The following is a 27138-nucleotide window of genomic DNA, read 5'->3' as shown; positions in this document are numbered from 1 at the left end:
CCGCCACCACCCTGGATTCCCCAGAAATCTTGCTAGGAATCCCTGCCTTCGTCCTGTCTATTAAAATCAGAGGCTGTTGAAGTTTGGAGCGCTGCATTCCTCTGCGAGTGAGTGAGCGAGCGAGCGAACCCTGCCTGTGCTCGCATGCTAAAGCTGTTGCCTCCTCTCCAACTATTTTAATCATTTCAGAAAAAAAGGGGTGGGTCTGCCAGGCATTTGGCAAGAGGCTCCTTTCCTCCAGTTGAAGTGCAGTCAGCCAATGGCCTGGAAGCTTGGAAAATTTTGCAGGGCAGTTTCCCCGGACAGCTTTGCAAGGGTTGTGCCATTTCAATAGAAGCACACATCCACACACTGCGCTCTTGGCTTCTGGCTCGCCTCCCAGATCTGAGAGATCTCAGATTCAGCCACCCCTTCTCTCTCACTTTCTCTTGTCCCTGCAGTGTCGAACTTCTCCAAGCTCTGCTAGTCAGGACTCCTGAACAACCATGGCAGACACCACCCTCCATATCGTCGAGCAGCCAGCAGTCTCTGAGGCCTCGGAGGAGCCAGCAGGTGAGACCGAAGAACCCATCAAATCTGACCAGATCAATGGCGTTATGGTTCTTACCCTTCTGGACAAGATCATCGGAGCTGTTGATCAGATTCAGCTGACCCAGAGTCAGCTGGAGGAAAGGCAGCAGGAGATGGATGGGGTGGTGTCCAGCATCCAAGGGGAGCTCGCCAAGCTCACGAAGGCCCACTCCACCACCAGTAATACAGTCAACAAGATGTTGGAGAAAGTCCGCAAGGTCAGTGTCAACGTCAAAACTGTCCGGCAGAACCTGGAGAAGCAAGCTGGCCAAATCAAGAAGTTGGAATCTAATGAGGCAGAGCTGCTGAAGCGCAGGAACTTCAAAGTCATGATCTACCAGGTAAGGCACCTTTTGATCTCTTCCGCTCGTGTCTTTTTCAGTTGGTGCTTAAGACTGTCCAGCATGACAGATTGCCTTCTATATGGGGCTTCCCAAGATTCCCATTCTACAGCACGCCATATATAGGATATTCAGGACTTGTGTCATCACTGGAATCCTAAAGAGAACAAATGTATTGCCCAATATTTTGCAAATATTCCAGAGTTCGCCTTAAATGCTGCACCAGTGCAAACTTTGCAGGAATTTGCCAAAGAACCGTAGAGGGAGCCAGGTGCAGGAGGGGAGGGAAATAATTTGTTGTCTCGTGGCAATAGAAAGCCAACCAGTGTCCTTAAAGCTACAAAGCCTGGAAATCCCTTTTTTGGTTTGTAAAATGTGCTTATTGGGGCAATCATTTGGGAAAGCAATCTGCACATTTTCACTGTTGTCTGTTAGAGAAGTAGCATTGCAAGGAGCCCACTCCTACTCTGGGAGTTTGGTGCCAAGTCAGAGCTCTCTGTCCCTTGGGTTTGTGCTTGCTACTTTCCCTGCAAAACTAAATCTGATGCAGTGTGGGTTACAGATTCTTTTGGCCCTGACCTTTCAGGCCCTGGAGCTTTTTCACCACTTCAGTGAGAGGTTGCTTTGTTCTGCTGTTAGCAGTCCTCTTTCTAACACGTTTGCGGGCTAGCCTCACGGACCTCCTAATATCAAACAGTTCAAAATAGGCAGCTCTGAACCATGCGTCCTATTCTGTGGTGGTCTGGCCTTTAATACCTGTGTTGGAGGAGAAGTGGGACATCATGAGATAGGTTGCCCTGTCCTGTAAGGACAAACACACACACACACACACACACACACACACACACACACGGCTTAGGACAGAAAACCTACAAAAATGTAGCTGCGTTTCTTACTATCGCAACATGAAAGGGGATCTAGTTATGTCTGGTTGAGGAATCTGGCAAGTAGCTGACGGATATAGCCCTCTGATTCACGGCTTGAGCATTCTCAATTATATCATGCCTCAAAGGCGGGAATACTCCAGTATATAAGGGTTATGAACACCACCAAACCAGATTTATAAATACACTTTATCGGAAGCCTTGTAGATTATGTTGAGGGAGTTTCAGGTCCCACCAGTAGGAAAATTGTGCAGGAGTGAGGAGAGAGAAATGGAACATGCAGCAGCCAACGGAGGAGGGAATAGAAAGGAAAATCTGTCTGTGCTGTTTTATTTTTCAGGGCGTTTTACAAATATGAACACAGATAGTATTTTGGTTGAGATATTTCCTCTCCCCTTTCACTGGAGTCTAAACAGTTATGAGGCGGTAGCAAAATGCTCTTGGGCTTTTGTGGAAACCAGATCAGCAACCTGATCTTGAACAAGTTCTTGAACAGTGGAGCCTGGGGTTCCAAGTTGTGCAGGTGTAGGGATAGTAAACCTTGGAATCTGTAAAGCACCTTCAGGGTCTGGTTCCCCTGGAATGAACTCAATAGGGAACATACTGTTGTGCAGTATAGTGGTTAAGGGAATGAGCCAGGAGCTACCGGTAGTTCAAATGCAGCTCATCCCTGGGGGAACTAGGTGACAATGCCCAGGTAACAAACCTTCATACCTTCCTCTGTCATATGGGAGTAATAATATTAACTTGTAGTACAGGATGGTTCTTAAGAATTTCTCAGAGAACCCCGTGTGCAATAGAGAACTCCATCAAAAGTGCTATATAAATACTAAGGCTGCAGCCCTATATGTCCTTACCTGGAACTTGAAGTGATTTAGCTTAAACTCAGTGGCAGTTGTTTCTGACTAAGCCTGCATAGAATTGGTTTAGCATTAGCATCGTAATGTTATTTTCTCAGTGAATACCAGATATTGATCAGATATCAGGAGGGAAATTTCTCAGACCATGCAGATAATGGGTTTTCCACCCACCTTGCCATTTTTCCTTTGGCCATTCAAGATATTCAAGGACATCCCAGCAAGCTGACATGTCTTGAATCACAAAAAAGATAAATAAAATGTAAGGGGTCCTACCCATGTTGGGCCATAAGAAAAAACCCAAACTCCACACTTTCTGAAGTGATTATTCAGTGATCCTGGTATCACACCACTAGACCAAATCGTATCTTCATTTTTTTATGATGATCATGTTATTTTCTCATTTCTATCTCATGGCTGGAGACAACAGGGATTTTCTTGTGTTTGGGGACAATGGGAGGCATGATAAGGATAGAACCACTGGAAAGACATAAGCCATGCAGATGGAAGCCATTAGTACCTTTCCTTGTACCTCCACGAAGCAGCATTCCTTATATGCAGTTGCAATGCTGCTTACTATTTCTATTTGATACGTATTAGATTTTATATCTCACTTTTCCTACAATGAGTTCAGAGCAGCATGTTAACCTCACAACAATCTTGTGGTGTAAGAGAGGCTGGCAGTGGAAACCTGCTGGCATACTCTGAAGTCTCATTGAGTTCCACAGGGCTTACTCCGAGGATAGCTTGTATAGGATTGCAGCCTGAGGGATGGTGACTTGCTGCAGCTACTCAGAGAGCTTCATGACTGAGCTAAGGACCTGAATCTAGGATTTCCATTTCCAGATATCACACTCTAGCCAGTGCCCCACCATGTTGGCTATTAGTAGGAGTAGCCACCTCATAGTTGCCCATTGTGGAGTATTGACTGAAATATTGTGAGTCTGGAGTTCATATCCCAGCATTGCCCTTAAGAGTCACATGCACATAGTCTCATGTAAACACCCTTTGTTAACTTATCTTTGAAATGGGAATAGTGATGGCCACCCCTGCAGGCCTATAATAATAATGAAGGAAATGTAGTGATGGCACAGGCTTGTGGTGTTGCAAAAATGAAATTAGAATCACAAAGGACTTCTGTACGCCATTAAGGGCTGCAGAAACAATGATTAAATGCTGCCCTTTGGAGCAAATGGAGAGCAAGCGTTTCCCTCACACATAGCCCCATAACACAGTGATTAATCACAATGGACTGTAGGGGGCCTAGGAAAAGCTGGCGGTGTATATACCAGAACCTTGCCCTGTTGCAACAACTTTTCAAACAATGGGAGAAAATGGATTTGCTTTCAAAGGGGGATTTTTTCTCACTGAGGTCAGCCTGTACTGTTGCTGTGGATGCTTCTGGCACTGTTTGTTTTGTTTCAGAATTACTCTTGTCTTGCACGCTGAACAGAGTTTGCCATCTGGGGCGAGAATTGGGTTGCACTGCTAAAATACTAACATTCCCTGTTCTGCAGCTATGGGACTAACACTCTGAAAACCCTCTGGGCAGCAGAGTTTTCAGCTTTCAATCTATGCTTTTGATTCAAGCTTTCAAAGAATCCAGTCTAGGATGACTGAGTGGGGTGGAGGTGGGGCACTGTATGAATATTGGGGAGTGGGGTGGCAGAGCAAGTTTGGCGCCATGATCTGGGTGGATTATTACTATCGACCACATCAGAGGCGGATGATTTCCTCAGAACTTATTAAAGCAGCTGCTTGCACAGGTGTGACTGTGAACACTGCAGGACGCACTTTCATTGTTGCTTCATGCCCTCATCAGAATTAGCAGATCAACATGCACCTAGCTCATGCGGCCTGAGTATGGCCTGTTGTTTGCTAAGGCTACTTGAGTACAGTGAGTGAGGACTGGCAGGCAGGAGTGCCAAGGTCTGCCTCTCTACTTCTATTGTGTTCTGTCACCATCACTTTGGTTGTCTCTAAGGCCCAGGCCACCTGACCTTGCCTACACAACTCACACTGCAGCTGACAATGATTCTGTCAAAAAAATAAAAGAGTCTGAAGTATGTTAGGCAATACCTAGAGCACAGTAGACAGTCCTGAGAATCCCTTCTTTAAAGTCTTTGAAATAACTGCTGTCTGCATTTGAGCATTTTAATGCATTACACACTCAGGCCTGAGAGTCAAATGCTGGCTGATTCTTCGAATTCTCCTTAGGCCACAGCCCTCACTGGCTCTGTTTTGCACCCCAAATATTTTTGCCTGGCTGTAACATGCCCTACAACTCTGATAATGCCTCTTGTTGTCCTGGATGGAGGATAGAGAAGATTGTGTGATGGTGTGTAGAAACTAGCCTAGCATAAGAAGGTGAAATGTAAATTTGTTCTTCTGCCACTTTTGCCTCTGATCCCACCCACCATTGCCATCTGGCCCTTGTTCAGAAGGGAATGTTGCCCTCATGCTGAAAGTGTTTCCCCCACCTCTGCAATTACACAATAGCAAACCCTGGTTTATCACTGAACACAGGTTTGGCATTCATGTTTTTGGCACAATACGTCTTTGCAGAATCTTTACAATTTGAAGGGTGCACACTTAAAACATAATACTCCAAAATGCAATGTGTGAATTGCTCCTCTGTGAAAATAGAATTAGGGTGTGGCATTTGTTCTGGATTTATTCAGTCTGGAATGAGTGGGTGGTGTTATGAGTACCTCTTGTGCTGACTCCTTGGAAATGCTGCTTGTTTTCCTGCCTGGATCATTTGGAATTCCAGATCATTCACAGTCCTTGACTCCTGTCTTTGGCAGCGCTGTTTAGGTGCCAATGAGACAGAATTATTTTTCCACATCTTTCCATTATTCCTTGCTTCTACTCCCTCTGCGTGTGGTGGTGGTGGTAGCATCCTTGGCTTACAGTAAAACAGAGGGGCCGACCCCTTCCCATTTTTAAAGGCAGTGGTGAGAGCTTGAGGCAAGTGGGAGAAAGAGTTTGTCTTTCTAGATCTCTGTCTACATGTCCTCCTTGTTCCGGCCACATGTACCGGTAATCTGACAGTCATACTTACAAACACTCCTATGATTTTGGCAAGAATGCTGAAGAAGCTTTCTTTGGCGTAAACACAAAACTGTAGGTGCGTGAGGGAATGACTTTTTCTGCAAGGCGATTGCCATGAATCAAGAGGAAGAGAGAACAATATGGGCTGCCGAAAACCCTTCCTTGATCACTGGAAGCTGCACCCCAAGTCTCCCTTTGGCTGTGAACTACTGTCGGGCTGCTGGCACCTCTTCAAACTTTCCAGCAGAACCACAAGGCAGACAAAATTCTTGGAGATTTTCAGGGTTCTCTTATCTGCGCCGTGTATTGAATTCACACACACAACCTTGATGACAGTCATTCTTTACTCCTGTATGCAAGCCCTTCATCTATTCTGATATATTTACTTCCACACCGATTTCACAAGAGAAGATGGTTCTTCATTTGTCCTATATGCAACAGGAACAAAACTGCAGAGAGAATCCATGATTTGGCCCAACCTGCATATGGACTCTGTGGTATACATGTGCACCCATGCTCACACCCTTAGGCATGTGGTTTGCAGTGTCAAGGGCTGCCACACCCCACCTATTCTCCCCTCCTCACTTTGGAGTTTACTGTAACACAGCAGCCTCTCTCTGTCAGAAGAACAACTGCAACTCCTGGATGCTGCAACGTGCTTTTGACGAATGAGTTTTTGTCCTTCGGGCATAAAAATCCATCCCAGTTAGAGCCGCAGAAGGCCCTATAAGGCCATGGCTGTGCCCTCTCCTGGGAGCCAGCTGTGGGATTGTTCTATTTTCAGACTCACTTGTGGCCTCGAAGCTGCAGTTCCCCAGTGACACCCAGAGAATTCAGCTTCATGGTTCCCATCGGCACCATTTAAACATCAGTATATCATGATAATCATTGGCTGCTAGCAAAAAAGGTTACTTTTTCAAATTTCTAAATGAAGAAAAAGCTCTGTATCTAGATGCATAGGGTTGTTTCTCTGCCCACGTAGAATGCAGAATCTGAAGGATTTATTGTTAACATGCTGCTGCTCTTGCTGTTTATTTTAAAGTAACTGAGGCTGGAAACATGGCCTTGTTGGAATGCTGTTTGCAAGCAGCTTGATGGAAGGAAGCAACATTTCCCATTGGTATTCAAGATAAGATAAAGTTGGGAAGAGGATGAAAGTGGGGCATGGTGCCATAGTGGTACCTACGGTAAGTTGTAATGACAGCTACAACAATAATAGTACTTGTGGGCCCACAGAAATAAATGCAGCACACTTTTCGGTTGGAAGTAATTACATCTCATTCCAGCCATGAATAAAGTTGTATCCTTTGCCAAACTTTAGACATCAAAAGGGTTTGCTATCAATCTCTTACCCATAAATTAAATATTTATGGAGCCATTTTATTTCTATCCTCTCAGTCAGCATTGTTTTTCGAGTTGCAAATTCAGCAGCCCTTCCTTGGGAACAGGGCAAGTCAGGGAAGCCTTTACATGAAGGATGGGAGTACTGTGGCCCTCCAAATGTTGTTTGACAGCATCTCCCATAATCCCTGACAATTGTCCATGGTGCCTGAGGCTGATGGGACCTGGAGTCTAGCAACATCTTGAGGGCCACAGGTTCTATAGCCGTGTTTTACTGAACCAGTTTCCTTTGGAGTCCAGAGCACTGGGACCATACGGTAGCTTAGTACACTTTTTCTTTTCCAACAGATATACAGGCTGATAGGCACATGCAATCGGTGCTAATTCCAAAGCAATAGAAGTCCAGCACCCCTAAACCCTGGAGGAAAGAGCACAGCACAGTAATAGAGTGTGTGTTTTACATGTTCATTCCACAGCATATGCAAGCAGAGCTGGTAAAGATTCCTGTCTCTATCCCTGGAGAGTTGCTAAGGCAGTTCCCTGTGTCCCTGAAAACAGTTCTTTCACCAAATCAAAAAGTTATTTTACTTTGCCATGCCTTTTTGCAACCATTGCCATGCAAAACTGATTTTCAGCTCCACCACAATTTTAGAATTGGGTGTGACATGACTTTAGACAAAGAGCAGCTGCACTATCCATTAAGCAGGCACCTATTGTTTGACATCAACTGACAGGTTATAACGAGAAAGAGGAGCAAGAGAGAGCACGCACATGCACACACTCTTCGCTGTGCTCTCTGGCTATACAGTAATACAGTTTGGGACAGTGAGAATTCATCACACGGAGGCTGTACTCATGGGCTTAGCTCCATGATTTATGTGAGATGGAGAAATGAGAAAGCAAAATGCACCAAAAGTAGAGAAAAGAACCAGTCTGAAGAAAAGCCATTTAGGGAAGAGATTTGTTACCGGAGGAAATGGGAGTCCAAAAAGTACTTTTGCATAAAAACAGACTGCCCTGAAAAGTTTTCTTCTACAGTAGGTGCATTTGTTACAAAAGGGAACCAAGCCTACCTGTGGACCCTTTTTCAGACTCCTGGAGTAAATTCCAAAGCTGACAATGCCTGCAGTACAGAACAAAGACCAGAGCAGGAGGCTTTTGTTGATTTTGTATCATGTCGGGGGAAGGAAAAGCAGATTAAACATTTAGAACAGAATGCCACAGGATGTTTAGTCTGCACCTTGAGGCAAATATGGCTTAGGTTGTGTGTGTGTGTGTCTCACTCCATCTTCTGCAGGCTGCCTGGTTGTGAGTTATGGATAGCTTCAGGGAGAAGGAGAAAGAAACTCCGGAATCAGTCAGTTGACCTGTTTGCATTGAAAGATGGGGTAGACATTTGAAGCAGAAAGTGCATTAATTTTCAGAAGGAAAGATAAGTTATTTTTAGGCTTGCAAGTTTTTAGGGTTGCAGCACAATCTCTTTACTTTTTATCCCCAAGACCCTCCCTGCCCCTTCAAGCTGAGAAGGTCTGATTGAATGTCCAACCTTCAGTATTTGACAGATAAAAGCAGGCACAAATGTGGTCAGGTGAAATGAGAAAAAGACTAGCATATACTTCAGTAATGAGGAAGGAAGGCACTTAATAGTGGAACATAGGAAATTCTGAAAAATATCAAATCACAGGAAGGGAAGCCTCTTGTTTTTGCAGGCTGCAAAAATCAGGGTGGGGTTCTTAAGCACCCGACAGACCATAACTCATTGGTGGTGGGTTTGTGGTTACCTTGGGTGAATTACAAGTTGTTCAGACCTGGAACAGCAAGTCACCTGTGGCGAGTAAGAACGGTCTGCAGCGAAACAAGAAAGGAAGCTTTCATTTCTTTGTGGGCTGAAAATGCCTATTAACATTTGTGTGAGAGAGCAGGGGCCTGTTACTTTTTTGGGGGGATGAGGGAATTCTTTGCCCGGCTGCTATGGGCGCCTTTGCTTGTGCAACATCCTTGCTGCCGTGATATTGACTTGGCCTGCGCCTGGCGGCTGTGGCTGTGCTTACCAAGAAGCCTTTGGATTCCTCGATGGTGCCCACTGATCATTCCTTTTCCTCACCTTAGCCCAAGAGCATCCATGGACCATCACCGGAGAGCATGCCCTTTTTGGAAGACAGTGAGCTTTCTGATCCTTCAGAAGAGACTTTGCCTTCTGAGAATGGGCCCTGGCCCCAACCAGCACATGATGAGAAGGGAGGCAGCCACTCTGGCCCAATGGAGGCAAAGCCATCCACGGATCATACTGAGCCCCTTCTCCTGAGACTCTGAAAGCAGCTGACCAGGCACCTGAGTAATGGCTGCTGGCCTCATTGAGACCCAGGACCCTGCTCCTTCTGCTTGCAGAGAGGTCCTGGTTCATTTTAGCTTCTTGGTAGATCAGAGGGTGGGGCAGGAGGCTTCTGCTTTAAGCATTGTGTGCCTTTCTGCTGTGTTTGCCTAGCCGCCTCTGGAAGGGAAGGAGAAAAAGAGAGCAGGATATCCAGAGCTCTTGGGTGCTTTGCACTGTTCAGTTTGTAATGCAGCTTATTGGGAGAAAGGGGGAAAGAGAGGAGGGCCACAAGCCCCACCCTTGGCCCCCACCAACTTTAGCCAAATCATGGCTTCCCATAGCCTTTTCTTAACAATTACAGGGCTCTCGCAAAAGATCCCTCTGGTACTCGCCCCCCCTTACCATAAAGCTGTATAAATATGAAATTATTATTAATAATAATTCTGAGCACTGTTTGATAGTCTTGAACAAGGTGCAGCTTCTCCCGGTGCTTTAGCTTATCTTTCCGTGAAAGTGGGAGGGAGTCTGCAGCCATTTTGAAGCTCAGTGGGAGCGGATTTCGGGCGTGAGGAATTCAGAGTAAGATCCAAAGTGCTGTTCATGGATACAATCAAGATTGCATTGCTCCCTCTTTTTACGATGATTATCCCCCATACTCACTGTAGAAATGATAACAATCAAAACAGTGCAACTAAAGAACTAGGTTTCAATCAACAAAAGCCGGACACACCCTCTTTCCTCAAATGAATATGTGCCTATAGTTGGCTACAAATATAGATGCTCCTGAGAAATAATTCTATGTGGTCTAAAACCGAGGGTGGAGATTCCTCTCTCCACACCACCTGACTGGCACCATTCCTTTGAGGAATTGTGCTTTTCATCTCACTGAACTGAATACAAGGATATATTATATCTTCTTGTCCTCCAAAAACACCCTCTCAGGTCCTCTAGAGCTTCTTTTCTCCTCCCCCCCCAACATGTTCCTGAACATCACCATTTGCTTAACTGCTTGGTTTGGCTACTGCAACCTTAGGAAGCTGGAAGAAGATGAACTAACAGGTACAAGCAGTTTGAGAATGGCCACAAGCTCTGGACACTCCAAGTAGACAGGGCGCATTTCCCTGAGGTCAGTGCATGGGAAGGGGTCCGAGGGTTGGTGCCGCCTTGTTTCATGTGTGCTTTGAGCCTGGCAACAGGATCTACCTGCTGTATGTTAGCTGGCAAGTGACGTTTTCGAATCCGCCTCACTGTCGTGCAAACTAGCACTTGCCCTGGCAAGGTGGCACATATTGGCAGAGTCCTGCCCAAAGCAATGTGTGTGCCAAGGTGTCATGGAAATGGAAATCAGCTCCTCTAAGATTTTGGACAGCATCAAATTCAAGAGGTAGCAAAATTAAAACTGGACAAATCATGGGTCTTCTGAAAATCTAAGCTGCATTCTTCGGGGATTGTTTTGGGTCCTGAGTATGAAATAATAATGTATATTTGGCAGCATTTGTACTTGGGCAAAAGGTTTGAATGAAAGTAATGCTCCTCTTTAACTTAGCTCCACAAAATAAATATTTCATGGGATCTTGAGAGACATCTCTAAAAGGTTTTTCTTTTTCTTTTTCTAATCCACTGATGGGTAATCCCACCCCAGAACTATTCTGGTTCCCTAAGAATACCATGTTTGAAATACTGTGGGTTGGAGTTGGACTGTTAGTTCCTATTGATATCATTGGGACAGATTGGGCATGTTTTAATGTAAGGCCATTGATTTCAGTAGGAACTAAGCTAACAAACTTTATCTGGAACCTGCTATGTGTATGTGTGTGCATCAGCCTTCCCTACCTTGGTGCTCACCAGAAATTTTGGACTGCGAAGCTGGGCCATCCAGCTGTCAAAATTTAAACTGTTGGCTCCTAAGAGCAGAGGCCTGTCTCCTATAGCTTAGGTTGCCTTCCACAATAACAGTGACTGGAACCATAATAGTAATCCAGCAGGAAGTTCTCCTGAGCAAGCTCTTGTGAAGCTCCCGAGCTTATGCAGGAGAATATTCTGCATTGTACCTTTTATCTTTGCTGTGCAAAAGTCAGCTACTATAAGGTTTTGCTTTTGTTTGTCTTTTAAAAAAGAATGTTCTGTTCAAAGCTCAAAATAGGCCCAGCTTCTTGTCCGAAGAAAAGTTTGGGGCCCCTAGATCTCTTACAGCATTTTAACGGACTCCTATTATTAAATCAGCTTTGTAAACAAACTCACAAAAGGTTACTAGCCTGTTTTTATTTGTTTGTTCGTGTTTTTTTTTTTAAAAAAAAACCCTTACTAGCCTGCTGGGGACTCACAGAGGAAGCTGAAAAGAGCTCTGCCCCTCCCGCAGCTGTCCACTGCATTTTTATGGGGTGTATGGAAGAGGAGCATCTCCCCTTTAAAGCCAACCTGCTTGGTTTGTGTGCTGAGCACAGAGGAGGGAAAGGGTGTGCCATTCTGCCTCAGCCAGCCCACTCATTGTGCTTCATTGAATTCCATGCCTTTGTCTGCATGCAGCTCCTTGTCACTTATCGCTAGCAGCCAGCAAGTGTTAAATACAAGGCTGTATTAAATGTAGGTGTGGCCTGCTGTTTTCACACTCAACGACTAGGAATCCTTGTGTTAGGATTTGCGTTCCCTGAAAGCAGGGCCCAGACTGAGGCTGACCCCATACAGGTAAATGAGTGGGCTGTTCTTCAGGGGCGTGACACCACTGTGACTTTTGACAGATGCATATCAAGCAGAAATTCACCCAGATAGGGCTCTTTTTAGCCTTGAGGTCTAGCAATGGGAAAAGGAGGATCCTGTTGAACCTCAAGCCTGCTGTGCAGAGGTTAAAGGCATATAGAGCCCACATCAGGTGCAGCAAAGCCCACATTCCATTTGGCACATCCCACATTCCATTTGGCGAAAAGAATGAGCGACCTCACATATGCTGTTTCTGGGCAAGTCATCTTGGTAAACTGGAGTATTTCCTGACCTACGGCTACATTTGCTGCTAGGAAATAAATGTATCATCTGCCTGATCCCAGTTGTATGCTTGTTCCAGTTTGGAATTTTAGCTGTCCAGCCACACCCTCACTGAGAGGAACACAGATTTCAAATGCTTCTGTAGAGTGAAGAGCCTCATTATTTTCCTGGCTGGGCATAGGAGGCCCCCTCCTGGTGTGTATATGTTTCAAATTCCTGCCTTAATCTCTCCCTCCTGAAGCCGCACCTAGCGGGAAAGGCCAGGGAGAGAGGAGGGAGGATGTGGAACAATGAAGTGCTTTGCTGTGACTAAGAAGTACTGTACAGAATTCACACTCGGTTCCTTTGGAGGCTAGAGAGGAGCCAGGCTCCCAAGCAGATTTCTGTTGCTTCCAAATGCACATTTAAGAAGTCTCCCAAACTCTGCTGGTCTGGGATGGGCAAGAGTAGAGTTAGGCAGATGGATAGCTAGATTGTACAGGTGATGAGATCTGTGTCTGTCTAATCTTCATCAAGGTTTTAATCTGGAGAAGAGATTGGCCAATAAGGAGCTTGCTTTGGTCCCATAAAATGGTTTTTTGTGTAGTATTCACCCTTGGGTTGGATAAAAATGCCTACTATTTATCACTGTTGTTGTTCTTGTAGAGAATTTATGGGCTGCCCAAGCTTCCAGGGCAGCACATAGATAAAAGAATAAAACATTACAATAACATTATCTTTCCAGGTTGTGTTTCTGTTTCTAGGGGTGATACCTTTCCCCTGCACTGCACATGCTGTATTTTCTTTCTGGGAAAATCAACTTTCCGTTTGAATGAAAGAATGGATGACAAACTATAAATAAAGTGGTTTTCTTTCCTGTACCCTCCAGAGAACAGGACATCTGTTGCTGCTGTGATTGTAGTGTAGAACCTGGTTGTATCAAATGTCACAGGCATAAGTGTGATATTTGTGGCAACAAGCAATGTCACTCTCCCACAATCCCATCTCCAAACCTTGTGCCATTTTTTTTTAAAAAAAGTTTGTATTTTCATTCATTCATAATGCAATTAGGGATGCAGTCGTAGGCATTACCCAGCAGCATTTCTCTGAATAAACATTGAGAGAATTGAACTACAATACTGTGCATGGTTACTTGGAGTAAGCCCAAGTGAGCTCTATGTAACTTGATTAAAACTACATAAGGAAAAGTAATGCAGCCAAGGTGGAATCCTAAACATGCTTCCTAGGAAGTAAAAGCCAAAGTTGAATTTGCACAGTAGATGTAACAGTGTCCTGATTAAAAGCATCTATAGAAAGTTGCAAATTTGATCTGAGTAATATAGGATGGGGAAAGGTGCATAACATTTAACCCTCCAGCTGTTTCTGCACTCAGAATACCCTCTCCCCCAGCTGCTGTTCCCACACAGGATATATTTGGCATACCAATTTACATTTTGTGTAGTTTTGGTTTACTAATGAAATAGGGATGAAAGTAGGGAAAGGTTGGTTTTTCATTGGAAAAATGGATAGTAGCTTTTGCTTATTAAATTTTAAGTTATCTTAAACTTCAGGTTTGGGGAAATGCATATTGATTTATTAATTGGGTCAAATTAGTCATATTCATTAATTTCAGAGCAAAACCTAGTTGAATACCATCCAATAAATAAAACCCTTTCAATCAGTTGACAGCTCATTTTACAGGTCAAGTAGTACAGCAATGCACCAGTCCAGCATAGGAGCTTTTTTAAAGAAAAAAGAAAAAAAAGGAAGGAGGGAAGGAATGGTGAACACAAGCAATGTTACTTCTCCACCAGATCTGTGCCATGCCATTCTTTGACCCTTTTCTTTCCCATCCATTATTATTTGGAAGCTGAACACTCCTCTTCAGTGCCAGAGTGCACAACAACCCTGGTTCTTTATTTTTCTTTCTCTCCCCCCACCCCCCGTCTCATAATAAATGGCAATACAACCATTTCCCCCCTCTCAGCTCCACACAAAAACTATTATAGGTAGATTTGGTATCACACTGTTGTCCTTGAATGGAGACTTGGGACACCATCACACAAAGGATGGAGACAGACAAAAAATAGCATCCCACAGCTGTGGTACAAGTCTGGCTTTGCAACTAAAATGACATGTGAATACAGTCGAACCACCATTTACGTAACCCATTGGTTACATAAACTTCGGGATGCGCGTGTGGCAAACTCACAAGTATTTTACCATGTTTCACCTACACGTGCATGCGCAGCAGTGGTCCTCAGGTTGCGGAAACCTCGGGATCCGAACAGACCTCAGGAACGGATCCTGTCTGCAACCAGAGGTACCACTGTATACAGTTCAGGCAACTCTTTGCTTTTTATTTTATATTTAAAGTTCATGCATTTACCTATTCATTCATTGCATTGGCTCTTTTTTATTTTTCAAAAAGGAAACTTCTTTTTAAAGTACAAAAAATGGGTGGCATTTATTGACATTCCCCCCACCCCAAGACCATGATACTGTAGGAGAATATGCACATTTGGCTCGATCTCATTCAGGACCCAAGTGCTTTGAAAACATCATTTTCTTGTCCCAAAGATTAAAATATGGTAGTGGCGTAAGTTCACCGGCTGTCTGGATAAGCCCTTATTTATTTGGAGCTTGAAACCATGCCCCTTCCCTTCTCTTGAAACCTGAATTGGGCTAACGGTGCCGTTGTTTTTGCTTCTCTCATGCAGCCGCACTCTCAGGCCTTTAGCTGTTCCCTACGCCTACACCACTCCTAGTTTCGTAACGCCAGGCCCCACCAGGCTGGGAACATCACTCGTCTTTGTGTCTTGTTGGCCTTTTATACATGAAGGGGAGTGTTTATATGTGTTGTAGCAACCAGGCGGTTTGAGTGTGCCCATAAAGACTGCTGGATCAGTGACTCACTGCTCAGGAACGTGGACTTGGATGGGGAACACATGGAGGGGCTAGCAGGAAGGAAAGCTGTCCTGCGGAGCTTGCAAGTTGGGAGGGATTCATACACAGCTGAGCCCTTCTACTTTGTCTCCTTGCAGCTCCCATAAAGGTGTACCCAGCCTTCCCAGGAGCTGGAAATCAAGGATTTGGGAGTGCACAAGCCAGACTCCCCTCTTTCCATTCTGTGTGCAGCAGAAAGCAGAGGTGGGGTAGTGATGGTCGGCAACAGCACTCCCTTTTGGGTCTATATTGCTTCCAGGACAAAGGAGCCAATTTGCTCTTCCTTGTTCCTCCCAGTAGATTCCAGTCCCTTTTGTGCCTTTGGTTGTGTACGTACACAAACAGCAGCCAAGGAATTCATGGTGGACTAGCATCCTTGCTTGCTAATTTTCAAAGTGTGCTCTTGCCAGGGAATCCTGCATTCCTCTTCCTCAGGAGCGAATAAGTTTTCTCAGTGGGGACATCACTATCGGCAGGTAAGCTTCCCTAAAAGGCAGCTGGCCCATCTACTCCCGAGTTTCATCTCAATGCACACAGCCACAGGGGGAATGTTGGATGCATTACACAAGGTAATGGCTATGAGACCCAATCCAGGCTCCATGTGAACTAAGTACAAGCCCTGGAACAGGCCCCAATTTCCTTCTGCAGTGTGCTGGGAGTTTCATGGCATACATGCAGAGGTTCCTCAGCAGATGGGTCCATGTGGAAAGGGTACCCTGATGGCAAAACATTTATTGTTTCCGAGTGGCAGGCTGTGGTGGTTACTCATAAGCTGTTGGTGGACTGACTGGGAGGGTTGCAGACTGCCACTTTACAAGCCATGCTATGCTAGACCCTTTGCCTGGCAAGCCCATCCTTCCTTTGGTCAGTTTCACTGCTAAAGAACAAGGAGTCGTTTTGAAATCACTTCAGAACTGAAATGGACTATGCCAGGAATTGCTTGACCAAAACTAGCTAGGGTCTCTCTTCAACAGATCTGCTTGCCATTCATAGCATCATCATTAAATTTGCATCCTTAGATCTCAGGGTGGTTCACAGCATAAAAATGCAAGCTAAAACACAGTCTAGGGTGCTCGTGGATGTGCTCGTGTCAGATGTGCCCTAGCTTAGCAGTTTCAGTCACAAATGCTTCCACTCAGAATCCAGTGTGGACTGTACCAACTGTTCCCAGAGCATATCGGGGGGGGGGGCAGATTATTTCAAACATACTATCAGAGGTGCTGCTTCCAGTCATCCACCACTTTTCCTCCCACTTCTACCACAAATTTAAATAGTAAGCCCCACCTGTTCATGCCAGTTTTGAGAATACTTCCATTGCGCTATTGTGTTAGAATCATAGAATTGTAGAGTTGGAAGGGACTGCGAGGGTCATCTAGTCCAACCCCCTGCAATGCAAATATTTTGTCCAACATGGGGCTTGAACCCATGGCCCTGAGATTAAGAGTCTCGTGCTCTGCTAAGTGCCCTCCTCCAGCATTTGTTTGTATGCACACTGGCAGTGGGATAAGTCTATATTCCTGCATACTTTGTTGAATGCTGAGTATTGTAGCTGCTGTTGGTCATAGTTCACTTCCATTTAAGTTTAAACAGTAGAGCTTGGCAGCTGGATGGTCTTGAAACTTGCAGGTTTGAAACCTTGAGGACTTGAAACCTGCAGCTCTTTAAAAGAACAAAAGCTCATGGCAGACCATGTTCCATGATTTGTGGTGTAGTAGTTCATTGTGTGCCATAAGCCGGGGGGCTGTCAAGACGGGACCTACGTGCAACAGAGGGGGTGTTTGGAACTCGCCCTTCCTTGCACAAATGTTGTGAAGCCAAGAAGGAGCCGATAAGGATCAGAGCCGTCCGGATATGGCCGGCTTCCAGGTGTAGCTATGCCACTCTGGAGAGGGGGGCAGCTTTTGTTCAGGCTGTCATTGTGTGACTTCCGGGGGAAGGAAGTGATTCCTGGTGTTGCTGGTCCAGCAGTAGCCAAGAGTCTCTGGGAGACGAGGAATTGCCCTCGCAGGTGTTGTTGTGGAGAAAATGACTGCCCTTGCTAGATTTGGGGGCTGGGGGTGGTGGGATATCCTGATTCCGAAGAACCACCCTTTCCCCTCAGAGGCCACATGTGAAGTTTGTCCCAGATCTGCAGACTTTATTGCTAAAGCAGATGTTGGCCCTACGTAGCCAGTAAAAGACTGGAAAACCAGCACAGCACGGCAGCTCGTGTGAGTAAACAGCAGAGGGTTTAGGTTAGAAAAATCACTTCTGCTCTGCTTGATTGCAGAATGGGTGCTCTCAGGGCCAGAAACTGAGAATCCAAGATTCACAATACCACTAAATAACTATTTCTAAAGTTTCAGTTGTTGTTGTATGGGGTTTTTCTTTACAAGCCTTTGCTAACCTGATACTCTCCAGTGGTTTTGGAATACAATTCCCACCAGCCGCAGCCAGCACAGCCATTCTGTACAGTTCAGCACTGGACCTGGTTTTTCTCAGGCATTGCACTGCTTGTCTGGCAAACACGGGTCACCTGCAAACCTTAAAACAGCAATATCTGCCTGATACTTGACGAGGACAACACTAAAAGGATCACCATATCAAAAAATAGTTTGTCAGAGCATGCTGATCTGGGTAAAAAGGACTGCTGTAGCCATTTTATTACATGCCAAATAGATTATTTGAGATGTTATCACAATAACAACAGCCCTATGAGTAGACAAGTGTTTTTATGGCTGTGTTGGGGCTGAAAGTTCATGGCTTACCTACAGCCACCAGCTGAACCCATGCATAAGAGAAAAAAAGGTCTGAACTCCTAGTTCTGTTATCACTTTGCTTCTTAAATAGCCAAAGTCCATGTTAGAACCAGATTCTGTTCTCATTGGGAAAGCAACCAGCCCAATCCTCTGGATGCCTGTAAAATGCGTGTCACTGTACACACTGTTGAAAGCTACTTGTAGAAAGTTACTCTAGGTCTAGGATATTTGACCAGTGATGCTAATGCCCCACCATGCCTCCTTTCTTCCAATGAAGATCCTCAGGGGATTGCCTTGTGCAGAATGGCTTCTACCATGACTGGCCCTTTAAGGAGGCCCCAGTCCTCCTTTCCAGGAGACAGTCAGGCCAGCCCAAAAGAAGAGCAGAGTAGGGAGCAGCTAGCACTACCAAGACCTAATGAAGGGCTCTTGAAGCTCAGAAATTTAAATAGCCAAGAGGTAGTAATCAGGAGAGGAAGAAGTCTGGCTTGATGGAGAAGGAAAGAGAGGAACATAGGCCTGAGGGACAGCCATCTCTTGTATCCAGTGCAATTTCTTTCTCGGCCAGGGCAAGGGGGACCTGACAAGAGGCTCTCCCTACCACCCTAATACTCTTGGTAGAGGATATTGGGGAACCTGGCCATTTGAGTGCCCATTGGGTGTCCTCAGAAGGCACCAACAAGAGGACTGATCTCTCCCTATATCCCATAGCTGTGGGATAGGGGCTATTGGTGTGCCCCACACCCCACAAGCTAGAAATAACCCATTGTGAACCACCCAAGATGATTGGGACTGGGGTGAACTCCTGGTGTCTACAGCAGATATCATTGGAGAGGACCCAGGCATGGAGAAATGTGAGAGAATGTTCTGAGAAAGTATTGCTATTGCTTTGATAGTTTGTAAAAAAATTGGGACTATATTACCCAGGAAAAGGTGTGTGAGATTGGGGGCCTTAGCTTGTAGCAAGGGCCGCAGCTCAATCCATCTGGAGCTGCTGCACTTTGCCTGCCTTGCCTTGAGTTGGGACTCATGTTTGAGCATATTCACCCATAGACTGTGGGCCATGTAGCTCTGTCCCATCTTAACACATGCAGGGCTTTGTATGGTATACCCTCCATGCAGCACCTCAGTTGCATTGCCTACCACACCAGTGCAGCTCTCTGGACCTTTTGCTGTATTGGTGCAACCCCACAAATCGTAAGCTTTTCTTTGTCATGTTTGGACCCTGTCCTTCCTCTGAGGAGCTCTAGGTGGCTCATTTTATTATTGTAACCAACGTGTGAGGTTGTGAGACAGTGACTTGCCCCATTACATGCAAGCCAGTGGTCTTCACAGATGCATGGAGATTTTCAGCTTGGTCTTCTTCTCACATGTCAAGCCTGCATTCTAGCTACTGCTGCAAAACAAAGAAGCCCAAACCGGTCTGTTGAAACACAGCCATTAGTCACATTGCTTGAAAGGGTGGTGACCAGAATTGACTTCTTAAAAAATCATTTATAAAGCAATCGTAGCAGCATTATGGTGTAATAGCACTATATGTCTCTTTCATTTAAAAACAGTATAGCTGAGAAAGCATTTTTGCACGAATTAAAAGATTGATTAAAAAATAAACGGGGTCATAAAGTGGCATAAACCACAAGGGCTACCAGTTTTTAAAATTTGTAATATCAGATAGTGTGAATGCCTGATGGCTTAAAGAATGAAACAGACAAATTACCAGCGCCTAACTAGGAATTCCAAGCAGGATAGAGTTTGCTTCGTTCAGGAATTCCCTCTGCAAAAGTCAGGGACAAAGGACAGTGTGGGCTTTAGCTGGACAAACTTGAGGAGGGTCTTTAAAATGTTCAAGTTTCCCCAAATCACAAGGTTCTTCATCAGGCAGAAAAGTTTTCTGCATGGGAAGCTGGAATTGTCACTGTTCTGTCGCCTTTCCTCCTGTGCCTCGTTCCCCATTTTTCCTTGGGCTTGGCTTGTGACTTTTCCCAGCAATTCCCTGCCCCCCCCTCTACTTTTCAAATAGTACCATTCCAGGAGTCATAAATCTGCCTATCTTTCAGCCCCAGTCCCAACGCTGTGTACGGCGGTGGCTATTTCCAGCGTGTCCCAAGAATGCCAAGCGGGGGATGCACGCTATGTGCTGCTTGGGTGAAAACCAATATCAGTTCCAATCTGCCCCCTCCTCACCCACATGCCTGCCTGCACGCTTTCATGCAGGCACACCATGGCTGAGCCGGGTTCTGTTCAGAGAGGAACAAGAAGTTGAATTAATAGAAGACTTGGTCTAATTCTGATCTGAAGTGGCATCCCAGTGTCTGGAAGGCACCACTTCAAACTGCCTTGTGGTGGGTGGGGGCAGCAGAGGATAACATAAATGTGAGTTGCTTCATAAAAAAAAAAATTCCCATCTAGAAGATTGGCATGTCCAGGAGACCAAGCTAGAACCTTTCTCCCTGAGTTTACTGCATAAAGAGATTACCAGTATTATTTTTTGCAGGGTAGAGTGTACAAATCATGGAAGCCCCCACCCTGAAATGGTACAGTTCTGACTTAGGATGACCAATGCAGTGACAACTACGTCTGTCTGCAGCTAGGAAAGTGATGGGGAAATGCATTAGAAAGCGTGGATTGAACAGATGGTTAATGAGAAGATGTGTATACTCCACAACAAGCAAATCAGGGTGAATGCCCATTGTCATATGAATGTCCCGCAAACAAATCAGAATGAGTGCAAGCAAATCAGAGTGAATGCCCAATGAACAGGTTGTCTGGAGGAGCCCATTACTATTCAGGGCCTATTACTGAATTACTGTATTTCCTAATCATTTCCTAACCACTTTCCTTTTTTGCTGCTCTGGGAAAGTGCCATATCAGACCATATGCACCAGAGGGCAGCCTTGACTTTCAGCAATTTTTTTCAGGCAAGTGCCACAAACTTGTACCTATTAGTCATGGTGTCATTCTGCACTATGAACATCTTTTCTGACAATAACAATAACTTACTGTAACTTAAAGCAAAGTACATATACTTTGAAATAGTCACATACTCTTCTCCTGCATAGGCCTGCCTCTATTTCACCTCCTTTCTCTGTTGTTTCCCTGTGAGCTTATGGATTGTAACTTCCATCATGCGGGGACCTGTCGTGCCTGTTTCCTTAAAGTGTCAAGGACATAGATGGTGACAGACAGATGTAACAATGATGCGGGGGAGGTGGAAGAGGCTTACGGGAGGGATAGTTTTGCTGCTCTTAGGTAAAGGTACCCCTGACCGTTAGGTCCAGTCGTGGACGATTCTGGGGCTGCGGTGTTCATCTCGCTCTATAAGTCGAGGCAGCCGGCATTTGTCCGCAGACAGCTTCTGGGTCATGTGGCCAGCATGACTAAGCCGCTTCTGACGAACCAGAGCAGCACATGGAAATGCCATTTACCTTCCCGCTGGAGCAGTACCTATTTATCTACTTGCACTTTGTGCTTTCAAACTGCTAGGTGGGCAGGAACTGGGACCAAACAACGGGAGCTCACCCCGTCGCGGGGATTTGAACCGCCAACCTTCTGATCAGCAAGTCCTAGGCTCTGTGATTTGGATCACAGCGCCACTGCTGCTCTTAGCCACTCTCAAAAATTGATTATAGTTCCTTATTTTAACAATTTCCCCCTATCTTTACTGCACCTTAGTAGCTCATAATCCAATTACAGGCTGACTAGATCATGTCTGCTCACACTGTGAACTATCAGTCCTCATGCAGCACATCAACCATGAATTATAGTCCAATCAGGATTATGAAAGTGTCTGCTTTTGCAGCATGCCTGGGACAACAACAACATAAACTGGTGAGGGTTTGTGTCTAGCAGGGCACATAATGCAATATACGGTAAATTGGCTTGTGCCCCCAAAAATTGTACATTGGAAATAAAGGAAGCTCTAAGAATTGTTCAGAATATGTCACATGATGAGATGGACATTTTCCCAAATGCTGCCACAAACAATAAGTAGTAAGTACCCACAAAATTTCTGCAATCCCATTCTTCACAGCTCTTAACAGTAACAATATATGCAGGAAGGATAATTATAGTTTTGCCAGTGTCAAAATACTGCATTGGACTGCTTTGAAAATGTGGTGTCTTAAAGGGAGAAAGTCCTTTAGTGGTGGGGCCAGTGCTGGGTTGGAGGTTTCTGCAAGGTGGGCTTCTTTCCACATAAGCAGGCTCTACAATTAGGCAGCAAGAAACAGTCTCAGGCAGCAGCAGTCCCTCCACTATTCTCAGTGAATCTCCTAAATCAGGTTTAGGGGACTATTGGCCTTCCAGATGTTGCTGAACTAAAAGTCCCATCAGCCCCAACAAGCATGGCCAACAGCCAAGAATGATGGGAGTTGTAAGTTCAACAGCATCTGGAGGGCCAAAGATGCCCCACACCTGCCCTAAACTAGCCTGCCCCCATTAGGTTCAGTGGAGGCTCTTGTCCCATCACCAGTGTTGAAATAAGGTTCAATTGCCAGTGCAGGACATGGAATGAGGGGCATCACCGTCTCCTTTGCCCCATTCAAGGTGTGGGCCCTGCAGCCCAAAAAAACAACTGTTGCCCTAGCCACCTGCCAGAATTGGCACAGATCAACTTCTGGTCACAGGAGCTAAAAGGTTCAGGGAAGTTTTTAATGTGTGACATTTTAATGTATTTTAAAACTTTGTTGGAAGCCACCTAGAGTGGCTGGGGAAACCCAGCCAGATGGGCAGGGTACAAATAATAAATTATTATTATTATATTATTACCCCTGGTCTACACTGACCGGCGATAGCTCTCCAGAATTTCAGGTAGGGGGTGTTCCCAGCTTTAGCCGGAGATGCTGGGAATTGAACCTAAGACCTTCTGAGCTCCAGCTCTTCCTCAAGAGAGAAGAGACACTGGTTAGTTGATGTAGGGAAGAATTAAGGACTCCTTCAGTGGGGATTGCTTTCTCCCCACAGCACAGGGGACAGGGCAGCCAGCATTAAGAATCTCATGATTTCATCCTTGTGTCTTGCAGGACGAGGTGAAGCTGCCAACCAAGCTGAGCATTAGTAAGTCTTTGAAAGAGACGGAAAAAGAAGGCGAAGAGGTCGTGGTGGATGAGGAGCACCATGAAGAGGAACATATTGAGCTCTCCTCAGATGAAGAGGTGGAGGTGGAGGAGATTATTGAGGAGTCACGGGCAGAACGCATTAAGAGGAGTGGCATGAGGAAAGTGGATGACTTCAAGAAGGCCTTCTCCAAAGAGAAGATGGAGAAGACCAGGGTGAAGACCAGAGAGAACCTGGAAAAGACCAGGGTGAAGACCAGAGAGAACTTGGAGAAGACCAAGCAGAACCTGGAGAAGACCCGACACAACCTGGAGAAGAGGATGAACAAGTTGGGCACCAAGATTGTCACCAATGAGCGCAGGGAGAAGATGAAGACCTCCCGGGAGAAGCTGAAGAAGTCCTTCACCCCCGACCACGTGGTCTATGCACGCTCCAAGACAGCTGTCTACAAAGTACCACCTTTCACGTTCCATGTCAAGAAGATCCGAGAGGGGCAGGTGGAAGTGAAGGCCACTGAGATGGTGGAGGTTGGTGGGGATGAGGCAGAGAACACAGATCTGCTGAGGGGTGAGAGCCCTGAGATGAGCACCCTCTTGCATATTAAAGAAGAGGCGGACACGATGCTGGCAGACAAGAGTGACAGCGAGTGAGGCTAGAGTGGCATTGGAAGACCATCAAGAGCTGACCATGTAATCTCTCACGTTTCCCCTTTTTGGCCTCACATGGGTGTGCGCACACACACACACGGAATATATATATATAGATCTTGCAGCCCCGCCCCCCAAATGCGACACCAAGGTGCATTTTTGTATATTTCTGTTTCAGCATATAGAGCACAGGACTTCATAGCAATCCATCAAACACCATTCCTACGACCGAGAGCTTGCTTTGCCTGCCAGCCTGCTGTGGCAACACCCCCCGCCCACCCAGCCCAAGGTGCTATCAGCAAAATAATCCATTTGCATGCCCAAGAAGCATGCTGCCTCTTAACTATTCTCCTTGGGGCTCAAGAATGCTTCCAGGGACCAGAAGACAAGATTGGACGGACAGAAGGAAGAGCAGTGTGGTGCAGAACCAAAAGAAGGAAGGGTTTGGCACAGTACTTTACTGAACTGGGGGAGGAAAAGTGACTGGGGAGGGATGCAAATGTGAAGCCATGCAATGGTGCAAGAGGGAGGTCTGTGCACCCCGCAAACCATTTTCCAAGAGATTATTTTTTATGCAGTCACATTCAAAGGGCCTTATATTTGCATACATGAAAGAACAGCAGCTGCCGCTGTGCATGCCGGAAGGAGGAGAGGAGAGGAAAGGTGTCCAGGCTCGAATGGTCAGTGCTCATTTCCTGGGTAGGGCATGGTGGGGAGTGGCAGACCAGTAGGTGTGTCTGTGAAAGAGGACAGAGAGCACAGAGAAAAGGTGGATTGTGAGTCTTTGGCTGCAAGCAAAGTGTTAATAGCAAGAGCCAAGAGGAAACTCTTGTCCGGTCAGCCAGCCACCTTAACTCCTGTCCCTGAGCTGGATTCTGCGCACTGAAGATGGCTTTCTGCAGTGCCTAGATTCCAGGTCAACATCTGTGCTTTCCTGCTAGGCTGACTTGCAGCAGCCCATTTTTAACTCAGGCACTGCTATTTGGGTGCTCTCCAGTGGGGTACCCATATGGGTTTGCTGTCGCTATATTGACTGAACTTGCTGCTTGGGGAGGGAGCATTCAGTGACCCAAGACGTCTTTGTTGTATGGGTAAGGTGCTTCTCAGCAAACTCCCCATACTTCGTTATAGCTACCTCTTTGGGCTTTTTTGTTTTAAGTTTGTGGGTGAGCCTGAAGCCTCACTTTTTTCCCCAAGCACCACCAAAAAGAGGCTTCTTTCCATGGTGTTCAACACATGCAGCTGCCTGCACACACACATCTCTGGTCCACCAATTCATGAAGCAGATGAGCAGCCCCCTCTTCCCCACTTCCTGCTGTGATTCTCCCAAGCTCCCTTGTGGGATCAAGGAGGGAAAGTCTGCAGCATGCTCTGTCCCAGCAGCGAACTCTGCCAGGGTTCCCTTGGCAGTGGTGCCAACAGGGCAAGATTTGGGGGCAGACATCTCAGCAGATAGAGCAGGTGGGCCCCCAAACCTAGCAAAGGCAGCTTTATCATATTTTGAACAAGTAATGCACATTGCCACCTGCAGCAATGAAGTAGTAACGCATTGCCATATAAGCTAAAAGGCTGAAAAAGGCCATTAAGTCCAGAGCCTAAAACAACCCACCTCCACCATTCCATGCCCAGCATTTCCACCACAACCTATACCAATGCTGCCTGCTCTATCAACTTAGCCAGTAGCTTGGCTGAGCCATCCATAGCCCGGTAAGGAGGTAGAGGGGTATGTGCGTGTGTGATAGGAATGTTTTTACTCAACCATGGAGTGTGCAAGCTCCCACCACACTAGAGTTTCCAGTGAGCCTTTCTGTTCTTGTTACGTTGCTGTGGATCTTGCGTCCAGGAGAAGACAGGAGTGCCCAGAGTACCAGATATGCTTGGACTTTTCTTAAGGCCATCACACATAGGGCAGAGACCACACACCACTCTGGGGAGAGAGCAAGGGGCAGGGGGAGGGTTGTGCCAAGCTGCTGCATTGTTCCTTTTCTAAGACTGCATCCTGGTGAGCAGCATGACTAATAAACTTCCTTTTCTAAAAGAACAGGTGTGAGGTGTTTGCAAGGGGCAGGGGGGGGAGCGGCATCAGGCAGGTCACTTAGGCAGGTGCAGCGCAGCACCAAGCCACACACATTAAGGGGACTTCCAGGCTCGCTTTGTTTCAGGTGGGATTCAGTCACCGCCAAATTCAGGTTGTGCAGCGAAAGCCAACCTGGTGCTCTTGCTAATCATACTTTCTGTGCCGTAAGGAAAGTGACGGGAAAACACACTGGAATGTGGGGTAGTGGTTTCTTGACACTATATTGTATAACGTCACTGCAAACAAATTAGACGAATGTTCAATAAATAGCCAACATCATCTAACCTCCCTGCAGACTTTGTGCACACAAATCAGAATGAATGCTCAATAATTGGGTTGTCTGAAAGAAAGCATGATTCCTTTTTTTATTCTTTGCTTAAAGGCAACATGAAGGCAATACCTTTAACAGGCCAAACTTGCAAAGTAGGTGTGCAAGGTTTAAAGTTCTCCAGAACTCTTCATAGCAAGCAAAACTGAGGGATGGGCACTAGTGCTGAAACCATGGGACCTGTATTTAACATGTGAAATTTGGGGGGGGGAGTGTCCTTAGCAGTGCCATTTTTATTTTATTTTGAAGTGAAAGCCAGTTGGAAGCTGTTGCTAGGGAGAGGAGGCAGAATAAATCGCAACCTCGCCTCCCTTTCTAGGTCCTGAGGAGAGGCTGGATAGGGGAAAGAGGCCTTCTAGGTAAGAAGACACAGAGGGTGGCGCTGCTTTCCAGCTTCCTCCTCGTTCCTCTTAGCGTCACCCTTTAGGAACTTGGTTGGGAGGAGAATAGAGGCAAAATTAGAATTAGCTGGCTCTGACTCTACGTCCTGTTGTCTCTGCCTTCTGCCCTACCGGTCCCAATGGACACCTATCAGTGCTGGATGAGAGCTGTAGTCCAGCAACACCTGGAGGGCACCACGTTGGCTAACCTTGCCCTGGGCAGTGCAGCATGGATAGCTGGTTGCAGATGAAGCAGCCACGTTGTTCTCTCACTTGCTCACCTACATTCTCCTGGGTGAAGCAATGATGGAAATTCACCGCGGCAAGGCTAACACCTCCTCTTATGCCACTTGAAGGAGGATAGGCAAGAGGAGAAAGCAGTTGTTCCCACCTCAGCATGATGGCACCAAGGTTGGTTGCTACCACCCCACTGCCTTTGATCGCAACGCTTTACCTGTTCTCTTTGGGTGGCACAGCAGGGTCATGAAGAGGGAACAGGCAAAAGGAGCAGCCTCTGCATGCTCACTTACCCTCTCTCACTCGGTGGCATGACGGAGACAATTGGATTCACTGGGCCCAGTCCCCGTGCCACCTAGTAAGGTAAAGGACCCCTGGACAGTTAAGTCTAGTCAAAGGCGACTATGGGTT

At 46.0% G+C, this 27138-nt stretch overlaps 1 protein-coding gene across 1 annotated transcript; it reads left to right on the top strand.

Annotated features, from left to right (window-relative positions):
* The first annotated feature begins 226 nt into the window (after positions 1-226).
* Positions 227-26066, top strand: CAVIN1 (caveolae associated protein 1). The gene is made up of 2 exons (XM_035136521.2): positions 227-911; positions 23025-26066. The coding sequence occupies exons 1-2, from the start codon at positions 486-488 to the stop codon at positions 23706-23708; spliced, it is 1110 nt and encodes a 369-aa protein (XP_034992412.1). The 5' UTR covers positions 227-485; the 3' UTR covers positions 23709-26066.
* The last annotated feature ends 1072 nt before the right edge of the window (positions 26067-27138 follow it).

The sequence above is a fragment of the Zootoca vivipara genome, chromosome 13 (genome assembly GCF_963506605.1).
Source record: "Zootoca vivipara chromosome 13, rZooViv1.1, whole genome shotgun sequence".
Taxonomy (NCBI): domain Eukaryota; kingdom Metazoa; phylum Chordata; class Lepidosauria; order Squamata; family Lacertidae; genus Zootoca; species Zootoca vivipara.
This window is presented reverse-complemented; position numbering and strand designations above follow the sequence as displayed.

Excerpts from the sequence above, each read along its gene's own strand:
- CAVIN1 (XM_035136521.2), top strand. The coding sequence starts at position 486 with ATGGCAGACACCACCCTCCATATCGTCGAGCAGCCAGCAGTCTCTGAG. Across the intron at positions 912-23,024 it reads TCAAAGTCATGATCTACCAG|GACGAGGTGAAGCTGCCAAC; the intron begins GTAAGGCACCTT and ends TGTGTCTTGCAG.